The 24,669-nt window shown below is 36.1% G+C and overlaps 2 protein-coding genes across 5 annotated transcripts; one reads left to right on the top strand and one right to left on the bottom strand.

The window, feature by feature from the left end:
* The first annotated feature begins 1,771 nt into the window (after positions 1-1,771).
* Positions 1,772-5,301, top strand: cunh22orf23 (chromosome unknown C22orf23 homolog). 4 transcript variants are annotated; one of them, XM_016486582.1, is made up of 7 exons: positions 1,772-2,017; positions 2,103-2,180; positions 2,275-2,337; positions 2,432-2,605; positions 3,406-3,534; positions 3,818-3,918; positions 4,445-5,301. In XM_016486582.1, the coding sequence occupies exons 2-7, from the start codon at positions 2,105-2,107 to the stop codon at positions 4,538-4,540; spliced, it is 639 nt and encodes a 212-aa protein (XP_016342068.1). In that variant the 5' UTR covers positions 1,772-2,017; positions 2,103-2,104; the 3' UTR covers positions 4,541-5,301. The 4 variants fall into 4 exon arrangements, with proteins under 4 accessions (XP_016342068.1, XP_016342067.1, XP_016342069.1 ...); XM_016486581.1 differs by having other exon boundaries at positions 1,772-2,012; XM_016486583.1 differs by having other exon boundaries at positions 1,772-1,885.
* A 750-nt stretch (positions 5,302-6,051) lies between these two features.
* Positions 6,052-24,331, bottom strand: LOC107688810 (MICAL-like protein 1). The gene is made up of 16 exons (XM_016486585.1): positions 23,776-24,331; positions 20,662-20,710; positions 19,421-19,562; positions 18,397-18,500; positions 17,486-17,610; positions 16,799-17,352; positions 16,617-16,680; positions 13,417-13,805; positions 12,622-12,956; positions 11,756-11,890; positions 11,328-11,454; positions 9,357-9,447; positions 8,196-8,269; positions 7,960-8,074; positions 7,761-7,807; positions 6,052-7,683 (listed from the first exon to the last, which is right to left on the bottom strand). Exons 1-16 carry the CDS (start codon positions 23,916-23,918, stop codon positions 7,559-7,561), a joined length of 2,619 nt encoding a protein of 872 aa, XP_016342071.1. The 5' UTR covers positions 23,919-24,331; the 3' UTR covers positions 6,052-7,558.
* Between the last annotated feature and the right edge of the window lie 338 nt (positions 24,332-24,669).

Below are 24,669 nucleotides of genomic sequence, written 5' to 3' on the forward strand. Positions count from 1 at the left end.
ATGAGAACAAAACTTTAACTGAAATAAACTGGATGATGGCACTATTGTCTTCTGTAGAATTTCTTTATAGCTGAATTGCATTTACAACACCGACACTGGTATCAAAACTGAATTGAATCAACACTGAACTGACTCAAACTGAGTAACAACATTACTGCTTTTGTAGAGCTGGTTATAGCTGAACTGAATTTGTTTCAAACTAATGAACTTCACACTGTTAGAATCAGAATCAGAAAGAGCTTTATTGCCAAGTATGTTTGCACATACAAGGAATTTGTTATAGTGTCACAAGCTTCCAGTACACGGAGACAACAACAACACACAGATAATATGAGAAACAAAAAACAGGAAAAACTAACAAAAACAGTTGGCACTGGAGAGCCAAACACTGAGGCAGCCGTCTGCGGCGCCATCGCATGTATATCCATCCATGTTATTGAGCTGAACTGAACCAACACTGAACTGACCTGCATGAGTTGAATAATGAGAGCATTGTCTCTTTTAGAGCTGCTTTACAGCAGAATCTGAATTGTCTCTATAGTTGAGTTTCCTGTTTTTTTTTTCTGTGAAGCTGCTTTAACACAATCTTTATTGTTAATAAATAAATGTCCCCTTAATATAACATAATAACAGCTGATGAAGCTTTGAAGTGACGCTTGAGCTATCAAGAATATTCCAATATAGGCTACAAACAAGTTTTCCTTCTATTCCTCCTTTCCTTACATCCTTCCCTTGACTCCTAAATGTGATGACACACGGGGCAACTTTTTGAGCAATGTTTGTGGGCAACTTTGGGCAATGTTTCTGTCAACGGGCAACCAGGAGAGACACGGGACCCACAACTGATCTAAAGTATCAGATTCACCCTTTCTCAATGGGGAAAGTCCCCATTAACATTGCTCTAAAAAAATTGCCCCTTGTATCATCAGCCTAAGGGAGCTAAAATGCTAAGAAATAAAGAAAATGGGAAGAACCCCTAGTATGCATTTTTTAAATTATATATATATATATATATATATACACTGAACAAAATTATAAACGCAACACTTTTGTTTTTGCCCCCATTTTTCATGAGCTGAACTCAAAGATCTACGACTTTTTCTATGTACAGAAAAGGCCTATTTCTCTCAAATATTGTTCACAAATCTGTCTAAATCTGTGTTAGTGAGCACTTCTCCTTTGCCGAGACAATCCATACCATTGTTTTTGTATGTACAGTTTATACTATTTCATAGCACTATATTCAATTATAAGTGTTTATGCTATTGATGTATACTTACTTTTAAATTTACTTTTTTACTGTATTAGATGTAATAAAGGTAAAAACTTAACCTCGATAAATAGATAATCTGGTTTTAAATTCAGTCCTGAACCTGCAACCTCAGGTACATGATTATACTGCTGGAAAAAGAAAGTCATACAGGTTTGGAAGGACATGAGAGTGAGTAAATAATAACAGAATTTTGCTTTTTGTGTGTGCCTTTTAGAATAGGGCCAGAGCTAATGCCACAAACGGATTTTGACAACTTTTAATTCCCTTATTTAACTTACTGTTTTAATATTTTTTACTTAGTATAAAATACTTTATTTACAGTTTATATATTTTCAAATAGTTCGTGTTCTTTATAATGATATATTGATCTTCAGCGGAAAAGTGACCAGTGCTTGCTCTCTGTCATCGTTTCACGTGATTAGATGTTCGCTGGAAACGTCACACTTTTGTGCACTCGTCCCCGATCATGGACCATAAAGCGAAGAGGAACATCACAGGATCGAAACATGAGTTGACAGAGAACATTTACATGGAGCCTTACAAAACTGCTGAACCAGATCGCAATCTATTTGAATTTCACATCTCAAAAGCAACTCTAAACACTCTACGCATGTAGTTTCGTTTTTTTCCTTGAGACTCTGTGCTTTGCTGGATTGATTGTTTTGTATGTTTTGCTTGTGTTACCATAGCAACTACTCGGTTTCTTTTGCGTTCACTGCTTATTTCTCGTTTATGTGAGGTAACGTGAGTAACCCGCTTGTGTATTGATGCCCAAAACACCAACGTCAGCTCTCTTTGTCTAGAATACTTAATTGTTTTTGTTTTGCAGGAATGATGGCCAGCGGATCAAAATATAAGGAGCCCAGAGTCAATCACTACAGAACAGAGACACGACAATTAATACAAAGTGTGTGTGTGTGGTAATGCATGCCAGCACTAATGCATATTTCCTTTTAGTTTATCTTTTCTATGGCTCTACCTGTGGGTTTGTTTCATTGCAGTGATGATGCAGGAGTCTCGTCTAACAGACTTTCAGCAGAGGCAGATCAATAATCAGCTGAAAAGTGAGTTCAGGTGACAGATTTTATAATATCCTACAACTGTCATAACAGCTGAGTTCATAATTTATGCCTAATACACTATTTTTTGTTTGAGCAGATGGCGGCGCTCTTCCACTAGCATTTGATCTCACGCCGCTTGTGCCCAGTGTTCAGTCAGAGCCCAGAGTCACTAGAGTGACCGCACTGATTGGTCAGCAGCAGAGACGCAGTGCAGAAAGATGCTGTGCTGGAGATAATTACAAACGAGAACAGTTCAAGCCTAAAGCAATACGTAAGTGCAAAAAACGGTGAATATTGATGAGAAATGTTATTTTTAATTAAGATTAAAATACCATAGCATGACATAATAACTTTGTCTTAAGCTTAAGATATCTTACCTTATCAAAAGTAAAAATTAAGAAATTAGAGTTACTGGGAAAAAGATCTTTGAAAGCTCTCCTTTGATCAAAACCCGCATTTCTTTGAGACAATACAATAATTTACAACACCTAGTGTCAAAGTGGGACGCTTTTTTTCCTCTCAAGTTAGATGGGGGCCGGTTCTTAAATGTAGCTGATTTTGTTTTTGTTTGCAACAGGCTTAAATAATTATTAATATATTCATTTAAATCAGCATACATTAACACATTGAAGTAGTTAAAAATGTTAAACTTTTTGTCTTATACTTATTGTCTTAGAGATTGTCATTTTTCGTACTATTACTTTTCCTGTCTGTGGTTAACTCTGCCACAGCATCTAAATGTGAGATCATTAACATACAAACCTAGCAATGTAACAAAATGCTTCCCAAAGATAAATGTAGTAATAATGATTTATAACCAGTTAAGGAAATTTGTATAAATATGTCCTACTTTACCCATATTCACCCCAATATAAGAACTATATAGAAAATGACAATCTTTTTGTATTACAGTATATTAAAATGTATCCATGGTCATCATCAGTGTGAGCTATCAAGTGTGCCTTGTCTGTATACATGCTTACATACATTTTTCTTGTTTTATGCAAGTGTTTTCAAGGGTAACAGGAAAGACTTTTCTATTCATCTCTGCTGATTTGTCTCTCTTTCTAGGAGATCTAGAGAAAGAGAAGAGACAGCTACAAAATCTTTTTTCTACTGGTCAAAAGGATGTTCGGCCAACTCACTACCAAAGAGATTCCACAGAGAGAAAAGAGCAACGGATAGATCGATTCCAAGAGGGTGAGACAGGCAGTATATAAAAGTTGTTCTTTCGAATCCATCTCATCTAAGGGACCTGAATGTATTTATTAATAATTACAAGTAAATAATTTCGATAGAAGTAATGTTCTATTTTTAAATTTTCTTTCCTTATTGTGGTGGCCACAGATTGACGTGCTTTCAGTTTATTATAATTTAGAGGGGTACGGAGAGAGTCATGTTTACAAAGACATTATAATGGGAGCTCAGTATCAGCATCTCATGGTAACATGGAAACTGTAATTATGTAATTTCTTACCAACAGTTCTGGATGATATTGAGGAGAGGAGGCAGTTTTTAGAGGACATGATGGCAGTGGGAAAAGGTCACCAATACCAACACCTCATCAACACAGAGATTTCCCAGGTAAAGATACAAACACATAAGCTGACCAATAGAAGCCAGTACTATCATGCAACATCACCAACCTTCATCAGTTTCACATGCACCTGCAGTTTCAGTTCAAAAACCTGAGAAATTAGCAAGTTCTTCATTAACGTTTTATGGTACCACACTTAAATGTCCACATTTTTTAATGTATCTTTATATTCTTGTGTGGTCATTAGCTGTTTCTAATGCCGGGAACACACTGCCTGATTTTCAAAGCCATCGGATCACTGATCTTCTCACACAACATGACTGTTTGGAATACCATCTTGATGCTGTTGTGTTCACAACGGATCAGATCGCGTTTTTGATAATTCACACTACACGATTGTCACTCACATGAACTAACACTGATTTTCCTCAGATTTCAAGCATTTGTGTGCGATTTCCACATAACTGTCAGCGAGTAAAAACCGGGACTAAAACCATGCAGTCTGTACCCGGCTTTAGTCTTATAATCAAAACTGTTCTAAACTGCTGCTAACTGTCTGATATTTTTTAACAGAAAATCCATGAACTTGAAAAGATTGACAGGAAACGCAGTGAAGAACTAAGCACACTCAAGCTAGATGGAAAAAAGGAACAAAGCAAAGAGAGATAGAGAAGGTGAAAATATGAGTTGTTAGATATCTATGAGCATTAAAATTACTTTCAAAAGAGGTCAAAACTTCAGAGGGTTTTCTTTTAAGTAGATTTATTTTTAATGTCCTCCATCCTAAAAGCACAGACTGTTTTAGAGAAAACAGAAAGCCCTTGGAGTTGATCAGGCACACATACACTCTGACAGAACAAGCACAATACTGAAATCTGATAAATTAAATTAAACACCCAAATACTTGGAGAAGACGCACAAACTGAAATGTCAACAAAATAGTTAAAGACACTCAACAGCCAATGCTAGGACATATGCATAAATTAAATAGATTAAAGGCACTCCTTCAGAAATACACTCCTGCTTGGGTTTACAGAGATTAAGGCCCAACACACAACATGTGACATTCTACAGTGAAAATAAACCATTTTAAATTAAAACTTAATATTGCATAATCTTCTTCCAGGGTCTCTAAAGTGTGAGGAACATCTATTATTGCTTAACATGAAAAACCTTACAGTTAACATTTTGTGTGTTTGCGTTGAGTTATAGTTTATATATTTTTTTGTTCTTTTATTAAAGGGGTTTAGACTTAACTCTTATTTTAATGTTCACCTGTCATCGATTCTTCAGACTGAACAGCTGTCTGGTCAGTCTGTAACAAGCTCAAAGTTAATTTACAAGTTTGATGGTTTCTTACACTTTTAGATAGGTTAACCTAAATTTGACACTCAGCTTTTGCTAGTATGAAGTTATGCTGTGAACTAATACCCTGTCAGTAAAACAAAATTCTCATCATAGGGTTATAACAATATCATTTAACAATATTTTCAAAGTTTATAACAATATTAAAAGTATATTAAGCAAATACTTTGGATTTGGATTCATCATTGTTTGGAGTTGGATTCATCATTATTGGAGTATTCATCATTTCTGGCATGTTATATTTGCCAATATTTATTTTAATCTAACTGATGCAGTGTGTAGTTTTTTTTATTACTTAAATATGTTGGAAGATGTATCCAGTGGCCATATTCTACAATGCCAAGATTCATTGGGCTCAAATTGTGAAAAAATGTGGTTCAGGGAGCATGAGGAATCATTTTCAAACATGAACTGGCCACCACAGAATCCTGACTTTAACCTCACTGTGCTGGAGTAGACTTTACAGAGTGGGTTGACTTTCCCATTGTCAATACATGATCTCTGCCAAAAATGAATACAAAAAATGTTGGAATGTTGCATAAGGTTGTTGAAACAATGCCACAACGAATGCACACTGTAATCAAAGTTAACGGTGGTTCAGCAAAAGAGTATGATTTTCTTTTTTTTTTGGCCAGGTGGTGTATAAATCAATATTAATCATATTAAAATTAATGTGTATATTAAAATGTTGTCCAGGGTATGGTTGCACCAGCTGTTCATGAGTTCTTGCTTAAACTGGAACATAAAGTCCACACTCTTTGTAATTTGGTTCTGAAAGCAGATGCTAGTAAATCGTACAATTAATGCATTGTTTACCTTAAATTATTCAACATCAGCTTTCAAATTCATGCGCAGAAGTGCGATTTTCAGTTTATCCTTTTTTTTTTTTTAAGCTTTATTTTCAGCGTTTTTTTACTTTATTACTATAGGACAGTGCAGAAGTGACAGGAAGTGAAGTGGGGGAGAGAGAAAGGGGGCGGGATCTGGAAAGGTCCCCGAGCTGGGATTTGAACTCGGGACGCCTGTAGCGCAATATATTGGCACGCTGCCCACAAGGCTGTCTGCGCCAACTTCAGTTTATCGTCTTAAGGGTGATTCCAATTTCTTTTGCCTCATGTAACTAATGCTAAAATTATGTTTCTAAGACTATTCTGTAAATCACACTGTAAGTAACACTGTAAATGACAAAATAAGGAGCAATAAATAAATACTGAGGCAATACTGTTTTTTGTTTTTGGCACAGAGCGATACACAGGTGCGCGGTTTATATCTGCTTAAGTGCTGGAGAGCTGCAAGTCAGTTATTCACATAACATTCTCTTTTTAAAAATGTAAACAAATGTAAATGTCAACACAAACAAACATGTCTAAAGCACTGTATTCTGTCAGGTAAAACATGAGCTTATTGATGCAATTTAAAAATCTGCTATGTGGAGGCTTCCATCATTATTTAGTGTATATTTTGTATATATCTATGTTCAGTTATGTTTGAACCAAGTTTAATGGTCGAATATTTAATACTGTGTAAACTGTAACTCAATGCCCATTTTAAACTAGGCTTCTTCTTTCTTTTTTTTAAACTAAGCACAGCTGGTGCAACCAAACCCAGGCAGACAAAAAACACCAAATCCCTGTTACTCAAAAAAATCACAAAGCATTCATGAGATGGAAATGCATTTCACTCTCTTAGCAATATTATAGACTGCAAGATTGGTAATTCATTTCTGCTTTCATCTCAACAAAGCTTTGTTAATAAAATGAAAGGGCTGAATGTGGCCTGAAAAGATTCACTACAAGTGTTTTTTGTTGTTTTTTTTAAACTCTTCAGTGTGAACAGAAACACAAGTAGCAGTACCTCCATGCCATTTATAAATAAATATAAACTCAGAGAACAAGATTAAATTAAGTTTGGCAAAAATAAATGTCATACTATCTAATGGGCTTCCTGTTGAGCTCTTCCTATGACTAACGATGAGTTTAAAAGAAAAGTATGTTAAAATTCTTAATCACATTCAGTATCAGTTTTCTTTTACTTCAAAATGTAATATAGAGATTAAAGTAAGATTATATATTTGGTTGAGCCTTTCAAGATTTTTGTTTTTAATTAAAAATAATTTTCGTATCTGACCAAGACAGTGTTACTTTTTGACTTTAATGTACTGCAGTAGTGCAGTATATCAGTTCAGCTGCTACTACCTCAAAGACAAGTTTGAGCTCTGTTTTATAGCAATATATTCAAAAGCGTTAATTAGACTTAAAAAGCATTTAGTAAATCTTTTTAGTATATCTTTTTTGTTTCTTTTTCCTTCAGTAAGTTTACTCTTCAGCTGTTCTCTTTTCGGGGACTGTTGTCCTTTACTCCTTCATTCTTGGTGCTCAGTCTCTTCAAAACCTTCATGGGCTTAAACTTCCCTGCTTTCTTCTTCTGCTCACCCGGTCCATTAAACTCTGAAAAGAAATTCAAGAATCAAAGCATGAATGAGGTGTGAAGTGAGAGAGTCAGTGAAAAGAGAAATAACACTGACCTTTTTTCTTTAGCATATCAGCTACTAGTTTGTCTTCCTCCTCCTCCCTAAAGAAGAAATTGATGAACTCTTCAAAAAGAGAATCTAAACTTGATACTAATGACAAAATTACTTTCTATTTCATATTACATTTACAGTGTACCATTTTAGCAGAGAAACTCGAGCTCTGAATCAAAGTGCATTTGCATTGAGTGATTACCTCTGTCTGTCCAGATCTATGCTGTTAACAATCTGGTTCCTCCGCTCAATTATCGTGACAAGTTCTGCCATCAATTGCTTTTCCCTGTCTTTGTCTTCAGCTGTCCATTCCTTCTCTATCAGAGATGTAAGCAATTGAGAAAGAGATATAAAGGAGAGATGGAATAAAAATGGCTGATATTTAAAAGAAAGGAAGAGGATTTACTCAAAAGAAAAGGCTTTTGTGTTGTTTCATACCTGGCTTGTTAAGTAAACATCTAAGCTCATATTCCACATCGGCCTGCCTCTCCTCCAGGTTCTGCTGCTTGGCTCTAAAATCCAGACAATAATCAGACAGATTTATTCCTGTTTCATATTTAACTTTAACCCAACTGACCTCCATTGTTCTGTGTAGAGATCCTGAAAATATCAGGTTGACATACTGTATATTATTATATTGACTGCACAATGAACAGGAACTGGCAAGAGCCTGACTGTTAACTAGCACCTTGCTATGGCAGTGGTTCTCAAATTGTGGGCAGCATTCTGGCACCAGTGTGGCTGCATAAAAATTATACATTTTAAAAAAAGTATTATACATGTACATAACTATTTGAAACTTGATTGTTGTGGAATCTTATGTACACAAGAATGAGGATCAAATTCACTTTATAATGGCTTTCGTAAATCTCCAACCAGCAGAGTGTTGGTTGCTTCAATTGTGTACATTCAGAGTTCAAAGTTTTTTTATTTGCTTTCTTGAATTTTCTAGTCTCATGCCATTTTTATTTTCTAGAGCGGTCAGAGCTGCCGACTTCTGCGTGAATGCCGAAACTTAAACGCATACTGCTGCTTTGGTACTGGATGCTGTAATCTATTAATAATGGTGCCACAAATTAAAACGTTCACTTGACGCTCATGCATTGTGTGTCTACGGTGACAACTTATGCACTATATGTAAAACAAGCCTAAGTTGAAACTTCATTGAACAGACATCAGATATACTGATAGATACACTCTGACAGAACATTTGAAAGGATTACAAAAGAAATAAATAACAGAAGAGCCTAACATGTAAACTGTAAAAACCATGCAAACTCAATCAACATCTCCTAATTCATCTTCTAGGGCGTGCAAATAAAGTTATTTTTTTCCCAGAAAGAGGTTCTGCAGGTAAAGAGAGTCTCATCCTTCTCTCTAGGACTAGCTGTGAGCATTTGTAGTGTCATTAAATTGATGTTCCAACATTTTTAATGATATGTATTACTCAACTATAAATGTAAGTTTGAGATCGTTTTGCATCATGTTTTCTTTGGAGAGGTTGCAAATGGATACCATAACATACACAAGGGGGGCCAATGTCAATGTAGTTGTTACAGATGTTACAGCATTTCAAACGTATGCTAATAGTGCACTTACGTGTAGACCAGTTCAGCCTCTCTCCGTACCAGTAAGTGCTTTTCATGAATCAGAGTGAACCAGTCAACAAGTAGATGTTCCTCCTCATCATCTAAAATGATAAATCACAGTCACTCAATCCAGCAATTCAAACACAGCCATGCCCAAGATCACACACATTGCTCTGTTCTAACCAGAAATGGGACAGTCTGTTAGATCAGTCTATTTTTATGAAGCTTAGCCCAAATTTGTAGTTTTTAGTTTGAGGCTCAGTCTCAGATTAATCAGCCTCTATAAACTACATGATCTGCTACTCTCTTCAGATGAGCCAAAAGTAAGAAAACTTTAGTTTACCTGGCTGAGTGAAATTACTGTTCACAAGATAAAAGATGGTAATAATACACCAACAAACAATTTCACGAAAAACAAAGGGAAACCTGTTTTTTCACCATTTAATACAGCTACACAATAATAATAATTTTAATCATTATTAAAAATTTATTTTATTTTATTATTATTGAATTGATTAAAAACAAACAAATCAATAAAGAAAAATTAAATTAATTTAATACCTAATTTAATTTTACAGAAAAAAAGTAAAATTACAATATATACAATACAGTCTTATTTTCTTTTCTTTCAAATGTTAAACTACAGAGCTTTTGTTTTGGCAGAAAAACACCAGTAGACCTTAAATCATCTCTTTTGTTGACAACAAATTTGAAAACAATTCTTATTACAAATGTGGGAAGATTGTTGGTGCGTCTTGTGTTTAAATGCATGTTATAAGTGAGCCAAACTCGCTGTGTTTGCAGACAAGAAGTTTGTGTGAAACAGCATTTACTGTAAATCGAGCCACTCCAGGACACTGGATCATGAGCTACTGTAGAGGTTGACCGATTGATCGGCCGATTTTTGGAATTTTTTAATTAATCGGCAACGGCCGATTGTTGCTGCAAATTAGGCCGATTTTTAAGCTAACAGCTAAGCGTTGTTGCGGAACACCGGAGAATCGCTCTCTGGCTGCGTGTGAGACGGAGCACCTCACACTCTGCAGCTGCTTCTTGTTCACACACAGCTTCAGTTAATGATGGCAGGGCAAAAGTTATCATATTCATAAGTGCAACAAGTCATTTGCATGTGAAAGTAGAAACATGCAATTCAGACGAAACTTCTGGGCTGATTATAACGTGCACGTTAACTTTCCTCATGAAATGTGTGTGTAGGTCCGACAATAGCCTCCACGATGTCATCGCTCGTGGCCAGTGCACTCTTTAAGCAGTTATGAGCAGGCTGTGTAATATGTGTGAACTCTTTTATTTTTGTTATCACTTGGCCATTTGACTTATAGTAGTGTCCAGTGTTTCACATACATTGAGTTATTACTTCGTTGAATAAACGGATCACTGCACGTTTCAAAATTAAAATGCAGCGCTGGTGTTTTTATATGAATGTATCTTTGAAAAGAACCGACCGTCTTCAGAAAAGCTTAGATGTCATTTTCATTTCGTCTTTCCTGTAATGCCTGATAAAATAGCCTTTGTGAGCTCAGCGCTTATTTGATTACAGCCGTTACTGGGGAAACCGCTATATCTCCCACTCCATCAGCGCCTCCTGCTGGCGGACAATGAATTTGCATTTGCAAGTCTGTGGGAAACACTGGTGTCTGTCAGCAAACATAAACAAGAAGCATGCTTCAGAACTGTTTTGAGAAGTTGCTTAAGTTTTGAGCCATGTATTATTACTCTGAATTAGGCTACTACTACTATTACTATCTTGTACCCTGCAATAATCATTTACTCAAACTCACTTATGAGAAGAAAATCGGCCAAACATATCGGGCATCGAAATATCGGCATTGGCATCGGCCAGTGAAAAACCCATATCGGTCGACCTCTAAGCTACTGGTGGAAAAATCTGATCCCTGGCTAATTAATATCTCATCAGCACAGCCAATCTTGGCAGTTCTTCTGTAGCATGCAGTTCTCTTACCATTTGAACATTCTCGTAAGCTCTTCTCCAGATCCACCCCTCTATGCTCTAATTCATCCAACCGTTTCTCCAGATTACTCATCTCTACATGGATGTCTTCAACTGGGATATACTGGTCTGACTGTACCTACCAAATACAATGACAGGACAAGAAATTATAAGCATGCTCTCACTAATATATGGGTGGTAACAGACAAATGTCTGGAGATAAAGTTGAATGGTTACAACCAAAATACTTTCTGACCTTGTATACAGACTAATAACATTTTCAAATATTATTACTACTTTTCATGCGAGACATTACATTAAGACAATGAATGTGCCATAGTTACAGTTCCTTTCTAAAAACAATAAAAACACAACCATATTCATGATTTAAAAAAAAGAAAGAAAAATCAAAGCAGCAAGAGGTTGTTTCTGTGCCTCACTTTTCGCTTAATGAGAGGAAATCCATGTCCAGGAGCAGGAGGTCGTGCAGGACGGGGCCCTTTTGGGGGTCTGGATACAGAAGAGCTGACAGAGGTGGTTGTCTTTCGATTAAATGGATTCTCTTTACAAGTGCGCTGAAGATGACAGTGATGAGAGAGCATTAATCAAAGATACTGAACAACGAAAATAATAAAAGAAAGCTCCTGGACTCAGGAGATTTTCCTGGATCAAAGATGTGGACACTTTAAATGAAATCTCTCACAAACACCCTTGATGTTACTGCTGCCCTTTTACTTCATGAACTGCAGTTTCAGACGTTTTTGCAGAAATAAAGGTCCAATATTTGTAAAAAAAAAAACAAAAAACGTACAGTATGTTTTTATTGTAGAGTAACCTCTTTGATGTGTACATATACATATTTTGATTCTCCATATCATGACCCCTTTAAATATTTTGCTACTAAAAGCAGTTGAAAGTGTCATTACTGCCCAACACTTTAGGTAGGTAATTACACTTCCTTTCTTTGCCATAGTCCAATAACTACATAAAACATGCCAATTATCCATTACTAGTCCAACAGTACCACTTTCGAATTAGCCTTTGAATTAGTAATAAGAGTTTGGACAAGAGCTACATTTTTAGGACAAAGAATGTTTTGGTGTGGTAACTGTGGTATAAGTGGAATAATTTACCATTTTAATTTGAATTATAATATAAGAATATAAGTTAATTGAATTATTGACTGTATTTTTGATCAAGTAGATACTTTGTAGGTGAACAGAACAGACAACACAACATAACATAAAAACATCTTGACTGATTCAGAACTTTTGAACAGCAGTGTGATCTTGACAGTAAATCTAACCTTGCCTGGAGTGCTGGGTGTGTGTGAAGAGGGGAACAGTGGTGATCTCACACTGCGATTGGTTTGTGGAGTAGCTGGTGCTGAGTTGGTACTGGTAGGTGGTGGTGGAGGAGGCAGGTTTGGAGAAGAGTGAGGTTGAAGCTTAGTTTTTTGGGACAGGGCAGAAGCAGGAGCGTTGATTGATGGTTCAGACACACTCTTGGTAAACAAATGGTCCTGTTCATTAGCAGCAGGTTGCTGGGGGACTGCACTGTGGTCTGAGGAAGAGGAGGACAGGCTCTCTGTGCTCAGAGCTAAAGAAGAAGCAGGAGAGGAAGTCTGAGATGAAGGAAAAGCTAAAGAACAGCAGGAAAGAGACAACCCAGAAAAAAAATATATAACAAAAATACAGACATGTGAGTAGTTACACAACTACAACATAGTGTAACACAACCATGGGGCCTCAAACATTCGAGAGGGCTGCAGGATGACTTAAAAATTAAGTTAATAAATTATTGTTAAAATATTATAACTCTAAATGAATATGAAATATGTTTCTACCAGTGTGGCTGCATAATTTAATGATTTTCTATTTTTACCACTCAATAATTTGATAAAAAATTTGAAAAAAAAAAAAAAATCTGAATATGAACATACAGCAGAAATATAGGAAGTACGGTAGTCAATAATGGTAGTGGGGGGGGGGGGCACCTTTGAATATTATGTTGGACAATTCAAATTCAGTCTTCACCAGGCTCTTCAGTTGTGTAAAGCAAAATGTACCATCAATGTATCAGACAACATAAAGCAACTAACCTGACAGAGAAGAATTCGGAGCTTTGGGTGCTGGTCGCTTCTTCCTTCGGACACTTACAGGACTTTCAGAAGGGGCAGGACTTTGTCTTCTTGTGTCCCCAGCTGTGATTTCAGCAGCCTGGGTAATCCCATACCAAGGGTGACTAGCCACCACAGGACCAGGGGGATCTTCAGGAGCCGTTTCTGGCTCCTCTTCCTCATCATCAAAGGGATTTGGAGAAGAGGATGGTCTTGATTCCTCCTCCTTTCGAGAAGGAGATGAACCAGTGCAGGGAGGTATGGCTATACCTGTGGGTGGGCGAGGTGCTGGTTTCTTCTTGGTTTCTGATTGGACAAGAGCCAGCCAGGGTGGGTCTTTTGGTTTAGGAGTGTCATTGGCCTTGTTAGAGCTGGGAAAGGAATACATTACAACCACTGAGAGGAACTCACATAGAGATCCACGACTGATCAAAAGTTAAGATATAACTTGAGTTTTTATGTTTTTGGAAAAAAAATCGGTTATACTTTATTTTAAGGTGTCCTTGTTACAGTGTAATTATACATTTAAGCACTGAGTAATATTAATTAACTACATGTACTGACTTTATGGTTAAGGTTAGGATTAGGGGTTGGCTTAAGGTTACTTGCATGTAATTATGCATAATTAATTGTTATTATAATAGTAAAAACATGTAAAATGTGTAACAAGGACACCTAAAAATAAAGTGTTACCAAAATCTCTTATGTTCACGAAGGCTGGATTTATTTCATGAAAATTACAGTAAAAACAGTAATAATTTGAAATGTCATTACTATTTAAAATAACTTTTCTCTTTTAATATATTTAAATTTTTAGGTCCTTTAACTAAGCACCAAATCAACATATTAGAATGATTTCTGAAGGATCATGTGACACTGAACAGTGAAGTAACGGCTGCTGAAAATTCAGAGGAATAAATTACATTTCAAAATATATTAAAATTTAAAAAAATTGGGTTACACTTTATTTTGATTGTCCACTTTAGACATTCTACTAACTATAAGTAACTTTGTAACTACATGTCAACTAATTCTCATTAATTTGAAACTATATATCTACTAACTCTCAGAGTAGACTGTTAGGGTAGGTTTAGGGTTAGTAGAATAAGATGACATATACTTGCAAAGTTTCTCATAGTCAGTATGTTGTATGTTGTGGTCTCATCAAAATAAAGTGGTAGAAGTTATTAAGCAGACAGTCTACTAATACTCTAATGACTGCTAGTTGACATGTAGTTGTAAAGTTACTTACTTTTAGTAGAATGTCTAAAGTGGACTATCGAAATAGTGTTACCAAAAATTGCAATAATTTTCACAATATTACTGTTTTTACTGTATTTTTGATCAAATAAATGCAGCCTTGGTGAACATAAGGGACTTCTTTCAACAACATCAAAAATCCTAATTATTCCAAACTTTTGAACGGTATTGTACGTGAAACAGAAACAAAACCCGAACAATGGAAAATAAGAGATACAGTAGAGAAGACGCCAACAATTATCTTACCGAGCAGGTGAGTGCAATCTTTCTCTTGGCACAGGAACTTGAGAAATTTGAGTGTCAGAAACTCCTAGAATCACAATTAACAGATAATTAAAAAAAACATTTAACAAAAACATGTAAACAACATGTAATAGTATGGCCTGTGTAATGTTATTAATGCAGATGAGATAAGCATCAGTGCTCACCATTGACAGAGGGTCTGGGTGGGCGTGGTCTGGGGACAGGGCGAGGAGCAGGGGTGGGCTCAAATACCTGTCTAGGTGCTGGAACCGGTCGACCCTCTGCTGCTGTACTCTTCACTGACGTTGTTGGCTCATCACCATTGGCCCCACTGGCGGCTGGCTTGTGGTCTTCTTGTTGTGTGTCCTGATCCTCCTCTTCAGATTCATCAAAAGGATTTGGTGGACTAGAAGAACAAGGGGTGCAGGGAGGTATAGCTATACCTGTGGGTGGGCGAGGTGCTGGTTTCTTCTTGGTTTCTGATTGGACAAGAGCCAGCCAGGGTGGGTCTTTTGGTTTAGGAGTGTCATTGGCCTTGTTAGAGCTGGGAAAGGAATACATTACAACCACTGAGAGGAACTCACATAGAGATCCACGACTGATCAAAAGTTAAGATATAACTTGAGTTTTTATGTTTTTGGAAAAAAAATCGGTTATACTTTATTTTAAGGTGTCCTTGTTACAGTGTAATTATACATTTAAGCACTGAGTAATATTAATTAACTACATGTACTGACTTTATGGTTAAGGTTAGGATTAGGGGTTGGCTTAAGGTTACTTGCATGTAATTATGCATAATTAATTGTTATTATAATAGTAAAAACATGTAAAATGTGTAACAAGGACACCTAAAAATAAAGTGTTACCAAAATCTCTTATGTTCACGAAGGCTGGATTTATTTCATGAAAATTACAGTAAAAACAGTAATAATTTGAAATGTCATTACTATTTAAAATAACTTTTCTCTTTTAATATATTAAAATTTTTAGGTCCTTTAACTAAGCACCAAATCAACATATTAGAATGATTTCTGAAGGATCATGTGACACTGAACAGTGAAGTAACGGCTGCTGAAAATTCAGAGGAATAAATTACATTTCAAAATATATTAAAATTTAAAAAAATTGGGTTACACTTTATTTTGATTGTCCACTTTAGACATTCTACTAACTATAAGTAACTTTGTAACTACATGTCAACTAATTCTCATTAATTTGAAACTATATATCTACTAACTCTCAGAGTAGACTGTTAGGGTAGGTTTAGGGTTAGTAGAATAAGATGACATATACTTGCAAAGTTTCTCATAGTCAGTATGTTGTATGTTGTGGTCTCATCAAAATAAAGTGGTAGAAGTTATTAAGCAGACAGTCTACTAATACTCTAATGACTGCTAGTTGACATGTAGTTGTAAAGTTACTTACTTTTAGTAGAATGTCTAAAGTGGACTATCGAAATAGTGTTACCAAAAATTGCAATAATTTTCACAATATTACTGTTTTTACTGTATTTTTGATCAAATAAATGCAGCCTTGGTGAACATAAGGGACTTCTTTCAACAACATCAAAAATCCTAATTATTCCAAACTTTTGAACGGTATTGTACGTGAAACAGAAACAAAACCCGAACAATGGAAAATAAGAGATACAGTAGAGAAGACGCCAACAATTATCTTACCGAGCAGGTGAGTGCAATCTTTCTCTTGGCACAGGAACTTGAGAAATTTGAGTGTCAGAAACTCCTAGAATCACAATTAACAGATAATTAAAAAAAACATTTAACAAAAACATGTAAACAACATGTAATAGTATGGCCTGTGTAATGTTATTAATGCAGATGAGATAAGCATCAGTGCTCACCATTGACAGAGGGTCTGGGTGGGCGTGGTCTGGGGACAGGGCGAGGAGCAGGGGTGGGCTCAAATACCCGTCTAGGTGCTGGAACCGGTCTACCTTCTGCTGCAGTAGTCTTCACCAAAGTTGCTGGCCCATCGCCATTGGCTACATCAGCGGCTGGCTTGTGGTCTTCTTGTTGTGTGTCCTGATCCTCCTCTTCAGATTCATCAAAGGGATTTGGTGGACTAGAAGAACAAGGCGCTCCGTGCTCCGTCTCGACTTCTGATCTGCCATCTGGCTGCTTGCTTGATGCTTTTTCTATTTCAGTTATTTCCTCTTCCTCTCTCTCCGGGGTGATCTCAGCATCGCTGTGTGATGCTTTAGATTCTAAACTCCTATTGTCTGGGTCTTCTGGGCTTGTTGAGGTTAGTGTGGCTAGTTTATTACTCATATCTGAATGACCATTCTGATTGGCATCTGAGGCAGATCTGGTGAAGTGGTGTGTGCAAACCAATGATCCAGGATCCTCTGTGAACTTGTAAGATCCAGGCAGTAAAGTTCTGCTGCATTCCTTACATCTGAGAGAAAATCAGAAATTCTCACAAAAACAGTGATAACAGTAACAGCAGAGGGAATAATAAGTAATGTTACTTTTAAGCTTTTAATAATAGAACAATACAGATGCAGATGTTACGCTAGGCAGTTGTTCACCTGAAGCAGTTCCGATGATAAAGTTTGCCATCAACAAGGATCCTCTGAACCAAGTGAACATGCTTTCCACAGACTGAACAGCTGCTGCTCAGAGTACTGCGTTTTGGTTGGCTATCTGCACCAAACTACGTAGCACCAAAAACCAGGTTGAGAATGGAAGGTAAAAAAACATGGAAAAGTAGAGGAAAAAATGGTAAGAACCACTGATGTTTATTTGGGACCATAGCCTATTTAATTTTTTTTGTACTTTGTTAATACTTTGGACTGTATAAATATGTATACAAAACCAACTACATACATTATGGCATTAGACAATTGGTACAAATTTCTTCAACAAGCAAACAATGTAAAAAATTACTTTGAAAACACAGGATGACAATACAGATGCCAAAAGTAACAAATTGAGAAACTAATTTTACTGATGTCAATTACTGACCCACCAATTTTATTGACCAGAAACATAGTCAGAAAGAGAAATGGAAACCTAAAAATAAAGAAAAGGAGGAGAATTCTTTCTGTGAATGGGAGGTATAAGGAGGACGGGGGAACATTTCTAGAGAAGCAAAATCCTCTGAACTCAGACAGCTCACAATATCTACCAAAAACCAAATATGTGATTTGGCTCTGACTGCTGATTTCATAAATTAATTAGAAAATATGGCAACAGCAGAGTACTTTGCTCTGAATACATGGAATTAGGCCAAAATGAGATCTCACTGCTCTCCATCTTGTGTTGTAATAATAAATTCCACTCCACTCATGGTGCAACAGCAAATCCCTAAATGTGGTTAAAAGTCTGAATTTTTGGAAAATTTGTCTGTGTACATACAGACTGTTGTTAGGTCTACAGCCACCCAGATAATCAGAACACGAAAACGTCTGTTTTTTAAAAACAATGCTGTCGTCTTTACCTCAGTCTGAGCGTCACGGCTCTCTGGAGAAGCAAATGGTCTCTTTATGGCTGGTTTGATGTGACCAGGACCACCACCAGGGCTCTTTATGTTTGTGGAGACAGCTAAATAGAGGATAAAAAATGTAGTAGCATGTGTCCAGCATTTTCTACATTAAATGAATGTAATTAAAAGAATATACAATACAATTCGAGTTCTATTGACAGCATAGGGGACATACTGTCAATTACACCAGAAAAATAGTTAAGCTAAAAGCAGTACAAACTTGATTAAAAAAAAATCATAGGTTCATAAACCTAAATATAAAAAAACAATTTGCTCGAACAGCAAAGCTGGTTTGTTTACTTGCACCACCCAATGGTTAATACAGTGTAAATCAGTCCAAACCACGCCATTCTAAACAATGAAAGTCCATGAATCCTAAAACTGCAACCCAGTGTGAGGCGTAGTGCAAACCAAATCATTCTTAATCAACACAATCAGGTTTGGAAATTTAATGTCAAAAAGAACCTAGTTCTTCCTGTTTTCACTGGATCTCTTCTTTTCTCATTTTTCCAATATACGTTATTTACTGCAATGTGAGATTGCTTAAATGAACCAAGTGTTACAATACCTCAGCCAATCACTTGCACTTTCAGTCACACTTGCTGAAATTTATTCAGTAATAAACTTGCTGAATTTTATTTCAGTAATTCAACTCAAATTGTGAAACTTGTGTATTAAATAATTCTGTGACATCACATGCACTCACTGCATACATAAAAAACACTGCAGCACTGTAGTCATTTCACATCTGCAACTAAGAGTTGTACAAAATGGACATGAATCTAATCTTAATGGATTGGCTCATGAGAGTAATTTGTATGTGACTGACACTTCACACAGAATGTGCTGGAAGTTTTTGATTTACTAAGCATTGGGGGAGATTATAAAAAGGCCCTAAATGCATTGCAGTTGTCTCTCTGTGTGTGTAAATAAATGTTAGTTTAAGTCAGCATATCTATTTGCAGTGCTCAATACTCACTGTGAGATTTGTTGGTGAAGTAGTTGTAATACTGAGATACATAGGTGATGATGCTCAATCTGTCAGGCACACTCATGGACACCATGTCTTCTGGATCCAGCAGGGCTGGAATACCCAACTCACTCTCAGCAACCTCAAACGCCTTTGAAATGAAATAAAAATAAAAATAAATAAAAAATAATATCTTGTTTTTCGTCATGATGCTGCCCATAAGCTTTTAAAATAGCAGATGACAGTGATCAACATCTATTTTATCAATAATAACAAACAATTGGTTGTTATAAAAAAAATACTTATCTAAGTCCTACACTAGCTGTAAGACTATGGCTATACCAGGGGTGGTGTACGTCGGTCCTGGAGAGCCGCAGCCCTGCAGAGTTTTGCTTCAACCCTAATCAAACACACCTGAACAAGTTAATCAAGGTCTGAACGGTTAGGCAAGGCAAGGCAAGGCAAGGCAAGCTTATATATATATAGCACATTTCATACACAATGGTAATTCAAAGTGCTTTACATAAAAGCAAGTAAAATAATCATACAAAAATAACAACAATAAAACAAAGAATTTAAAAACTTTTAAATTGATTTAAAAATTGATTTAAAATGAATTTAAAACAGTTAAAAATAGAAAATGATTATACATAAAAATACATGTATAACTACATGTATAACCTTGGTTACATAGGAAGCTACAGGCAGGTGAGTTTTAATTAGAGTTGGAGCTGAACTCTGCAGGGCTGCGGCTCTCCAGGACGAGAGTTCGCCAGCCCTGGGCCATACAGTTTACAGTTGACAATTTGGCATTTATATTTTGGAGCTATAGTCAATGTCAACTTACATTTAAGATGTTTTTATGAACATTTAAACACACAATTAATCTGTACACAATAAAAACTAGACATCTGTACAAAAAACAGTTTATATATATATATTTATATATATATAAAATCAAACTTTAGTCAATGTACACATTTATACTGCTGCTTATGCAAAGTTACAAATAGACAAAAAAAAGCTCAACTAACAAAAAGCGAGCATTACTATGACTGACACAAACACATAGGTGTTTTGCTGCAACCACTTCCTCTTTCAAGAGGAGTACTAAAAAAGAAGACAATTTAAGAACTGACAGCAGTTAACTGTTGATTCTACCTAATAGTACATATTAACAACAGTCTAAATTATAATCATTCCCTCCCTATATTTAATTGTTTTTGGTCAGTGGTTTGTGTCATACTCACCAGATGGTTGTTCTCAAAGACATTTTCTTTTGAGAGGGAGTCAAAATCTCTAGGGGACAAAGAAACTATGCTTAGCATTATCAAAAGTGCAGAATCATGCATCACACAAATCACAATGTTTTTTAAAATATATGGGAATAGATGCCAATTCACTCCATTAAGTAACACAAACCATTTTGTTTTGTGTGTGTGTGCCTTTTGTGAATCTCATTTTATATGCAGTTTGGAAAATGTCAGTGAATCAGAGATCAGAGAATTAACAAAATCACACAAGGCAGCACTGCCATTGATGCTTAGAACGTATTAATAATGGCATTATTTCCGGTCAAAATAATGTATTTATCAGTTTCATATCAGTTTCAGTATCAGTGTGTTCTTTTTCTAATTTGCTGTCTATTCATAAATCACTAGTTCACTGCATAAACCCCAATGATTTATCTAAAAAAGGCAAGCTTAAAGAATGAGGCATGGTTTTTGGCAACCTGCTTTGATGTATCAGAAAAGTGTATGTTGGTTAATTTACAAAATGCCTTTTTATTCACCTAATCACACATTTTAAAGGGGTCATATGACGTTGCTAAAAAGAACATTATTTTGTGTATTTGGTGTAATGCAATGTGTTTATGTGGTTTAAGGTTCAAAAAACATTTTCCACATACTGTACATTATTGTTGCTCCTCTATGCCCCTACTTTCTGAAACGCGTCAATTTTTACAAAGCTTATCGGTCTGAAAAGCGAGGTGTATGCTGATTGGCCAGCTATCCAGTGCGTTGTGATTGGCCGAATACCTCAAGCGTGTGACGGAAATGTTACACCCCTTACCATATGATGTCGTGTCCCGGCCGGCGCGACGAGACAAAACCAATAAAACCCATTACAAACGAGGCATTTGTTGCATCCAGTGGGGACATAATTACTGATTATAATGACTTACACTGTCTTTTTACGCGTTGCATATTACGCCGCGTAAACATAAAGCCATTTGTCTGCATTTGTGAACGGAGAAACGACAAACAACATGCGCTACTCTACACTGCTCAAAACTCGCGTTTGAACCATCAGTGGCAAATTCTTTAAATATGAAAAAATACTTACAGGTTGTGAGTCAGAATAGTAGGTTCAGGAAACAGTCCTCCATTTAATGCGTTGCACACACACAAATATTTGGTTTGAACTGTTCTGGAACAGTGTTGTAAATACAACTTAACCACTGATTTCTAGTTGTGTCCTCTTTTGAAAGGTCAAACATAGTTTCGCTTTCACACGGAAACACAGCGTCTCCACGACATGGCAGCGGCGGCAACAATACTACAGCGAGAATGAAAGTTACTCCTCCTTTCTTTGCGTGAACATTTTGGCAGTGTTATGCAAATCTTCCCACACAGTGACGTAGACATGTGGGGGCGTGTTTAAACGAGGCCTTTTAGGAGGGCGTGGACGAGTCTTAACTTTTATAAAGAATATCTCTTTGGGTTTGAGACTTTAGTCTTTGCAACTTTAGGGATCTTATCTATTCACAGCTTGTAACACTCCAAAGAGAAAGGAAAACTTGAAATCGCATCATATGACCCCTTTAAGGTTTTGCAAACTGCAGAGAAACAAAATAGCGGTGAATGGTCTATTCACATCAAGAGTGAAACAAAATATGCGGTTGGCTTAAGGAAACTCAAATTCACGCCTGTACAATAGAGTGCAAAGTTTGGTGTGTTTTGTTTGAGGAATACTCAATCTGGTTTTGTGAGTGAGACAAGTAAAGAACAGCTGTTGCAGAAATCACCTGTCTGGCATCTATATTTAAGCAGCACATACAGTATATGTTACTGAGAGTATAATCTGATCCCAATTCACATATATATTTTTTCTTATCTTAAAATGAACTGTATGCATTAATGTATGAACTAGAACAACAAAACTTCAATCAAGATTCTTTATGTCCTTAGTATACTGACAAGTTTTCTTGAACTCAACAGAGTGACACTCAGGACTGACTGAGTGTGAGTGTCTCCAGCATGACTCAATATGCCCATCACAGCATTACATACAGTACAACATGTGATCTACCCAGCAGATAATGACAGATAGCCTGAGGAATCTAGAACAAGTCATTAAATCTGTGGCTTTGTGTTATGTGACAGCAAAACATGAAGTGGGAAACCCAAAGGTTAGATACATAGATACATTGTGCAACACATTATCGAAGGAAGCCTGGTTAACCCAGGTAAATGTCTGGACCATGTTGATGTGTGCTGCAATGGTTCTTAAGACACTATTGTGAAACCAGGCTTCATTCACCTAAATGGAAATCATATTTAGTGTCTGAAAAATTGCTCTCCTATATTCCCCATATAGTGCACAACTAGGTGCCTTTCATAGAAAATAGTAAATGAGTGAAGTGGCCAATTTAAATTTAGCTTTAGTCTGAGACAGGTGGTATTTCTAATTTAAAGGGGAAGGGATATTCTTGTCTAAAAGCCTATTACTGCATATCAAATCTAGTTTTGTTGGCATTTAGAATTACACTAGAATACAGGTCAAATTAAACTGGCACTTTAAAAGTAATACAACTTTTTTGTATTAAGCCTTTATCTGCTGGTATGTCTTAGAGTTGAAATAACATTTAATAATAGCAATTAAATTGTATGAAACTTTTGGTTTACATTTTAAAATTAAGCTAAATTTATTCAAATTAATATACATTTATTTTCTCATTGTGGACCTATTTAAATTCACATACACGTTGAAATACAGCAGAGGTGGTCAGGGTATAATTGTTGAAATTCTTCATTATGTTTATAATATCTTTGCATCGTACCATCGATAAAGAAATTGGACTGGCAAGAAGGTTTGTAAATGATGACTGAATATCCATTTGGGCTAAACTATTCCCGATGTGAATCAAACTGCGTGTCACTTCCTGTTTACTTAAAGTCACACCTAACAATAGCACAACACAACCTACATTTCCATTAACCATGTAAGGAAACAACGTTTCCTTTAGTTAAAGCTGTCCTAAATTAAGATCTTTGAGATGATGATATTTTAAGAGGTATGTTATCTTCAGAGAAGTGGGAAATGCAAACAAATTAAAGATGAAGTGTCAAAGAAGTGCTCACATGAGATCAGGTCTGTGTCTGTGGATGATGGCACAGAAGGCCAGTCCATCTCTGAAGGATGAAGACATGTTTGTAATGTCCACATTATTGTAACTTTCACACTGGTTCCTGCACCAGTACTGCAAAGCTTTTAGAGAGCCCATGGTCGAGATTCCAAAATCCACACCTATACCCTGCTCCTGAAATACACACGAAGACCCAAGAGTTCATGAGAGACCCTCTTCCACATGTCTCTGTCTGGTACAGTTAGATCGATCCTGCTGTCTGAATTCTAGACGATCTCATTCGATCAAAGTAAGCAGGACGGACTGGACCGCAACGTTACTCCGAAGAAAAAAATCAGCACACCCCAATGGAGTCAAACTCCAACTTCAGTTACAAGCTTGAATGCCCGTCTTTTAAAATGAGACATCAGTGATACTCCGAGTTGCGACGTTCAACTTCAAAAACAATACATAGTCAAACGCAGGACAATAATAGGCCTGACAGTTAAATAATCTTTTAGGCGTAGCGTCTAGCGTGTACTGACGAATTCGGTGTACAGAGTCTAGACGCGTACAACCTATAAATTCCTTGTCAAAATAAAAGTCATGGCCAAATCTTAAAAACAATATTTTATTTATTTGTAGACTTTGGGTTGATGTTTTTTAAGTAATGTTTTTATTTTAATTATTATATACACAACAATAATATAATTTAATCGTTTTATCGAGACTTTCATACTTAAACTATGTCCCATCAAAAACGAATTCTGAGTAACATACGTGTTTAAAACCGTGCTGGTTCACAAAGAGTGAAATGAACAAAACATAATACTAACTGAATGAATTTATATATATATATATATATATATATAGACTATACAAATATACAATATTATATTTTTCATATGAC

This window comes from Sinocyclocheilus anshuiensis, unplaced genomic scaffold (assembly GCF_001515605.1).
Source record: "Sinocyclocheilus anshuiensis isolate Anshui unplaced genomic scaffold, SAMN03320099.WGS_v1.1 scaffold101, whole genome shotgun sequence".
Classification (NCBI taxonomy): domain Eukaryota; kingdom Metazoa; phylum Chordata; class Actinopteri; order Cypriniformes; family Cyprinidae; genus Sinocyclocheilus; species Sinocyclocheilus anshuiensis.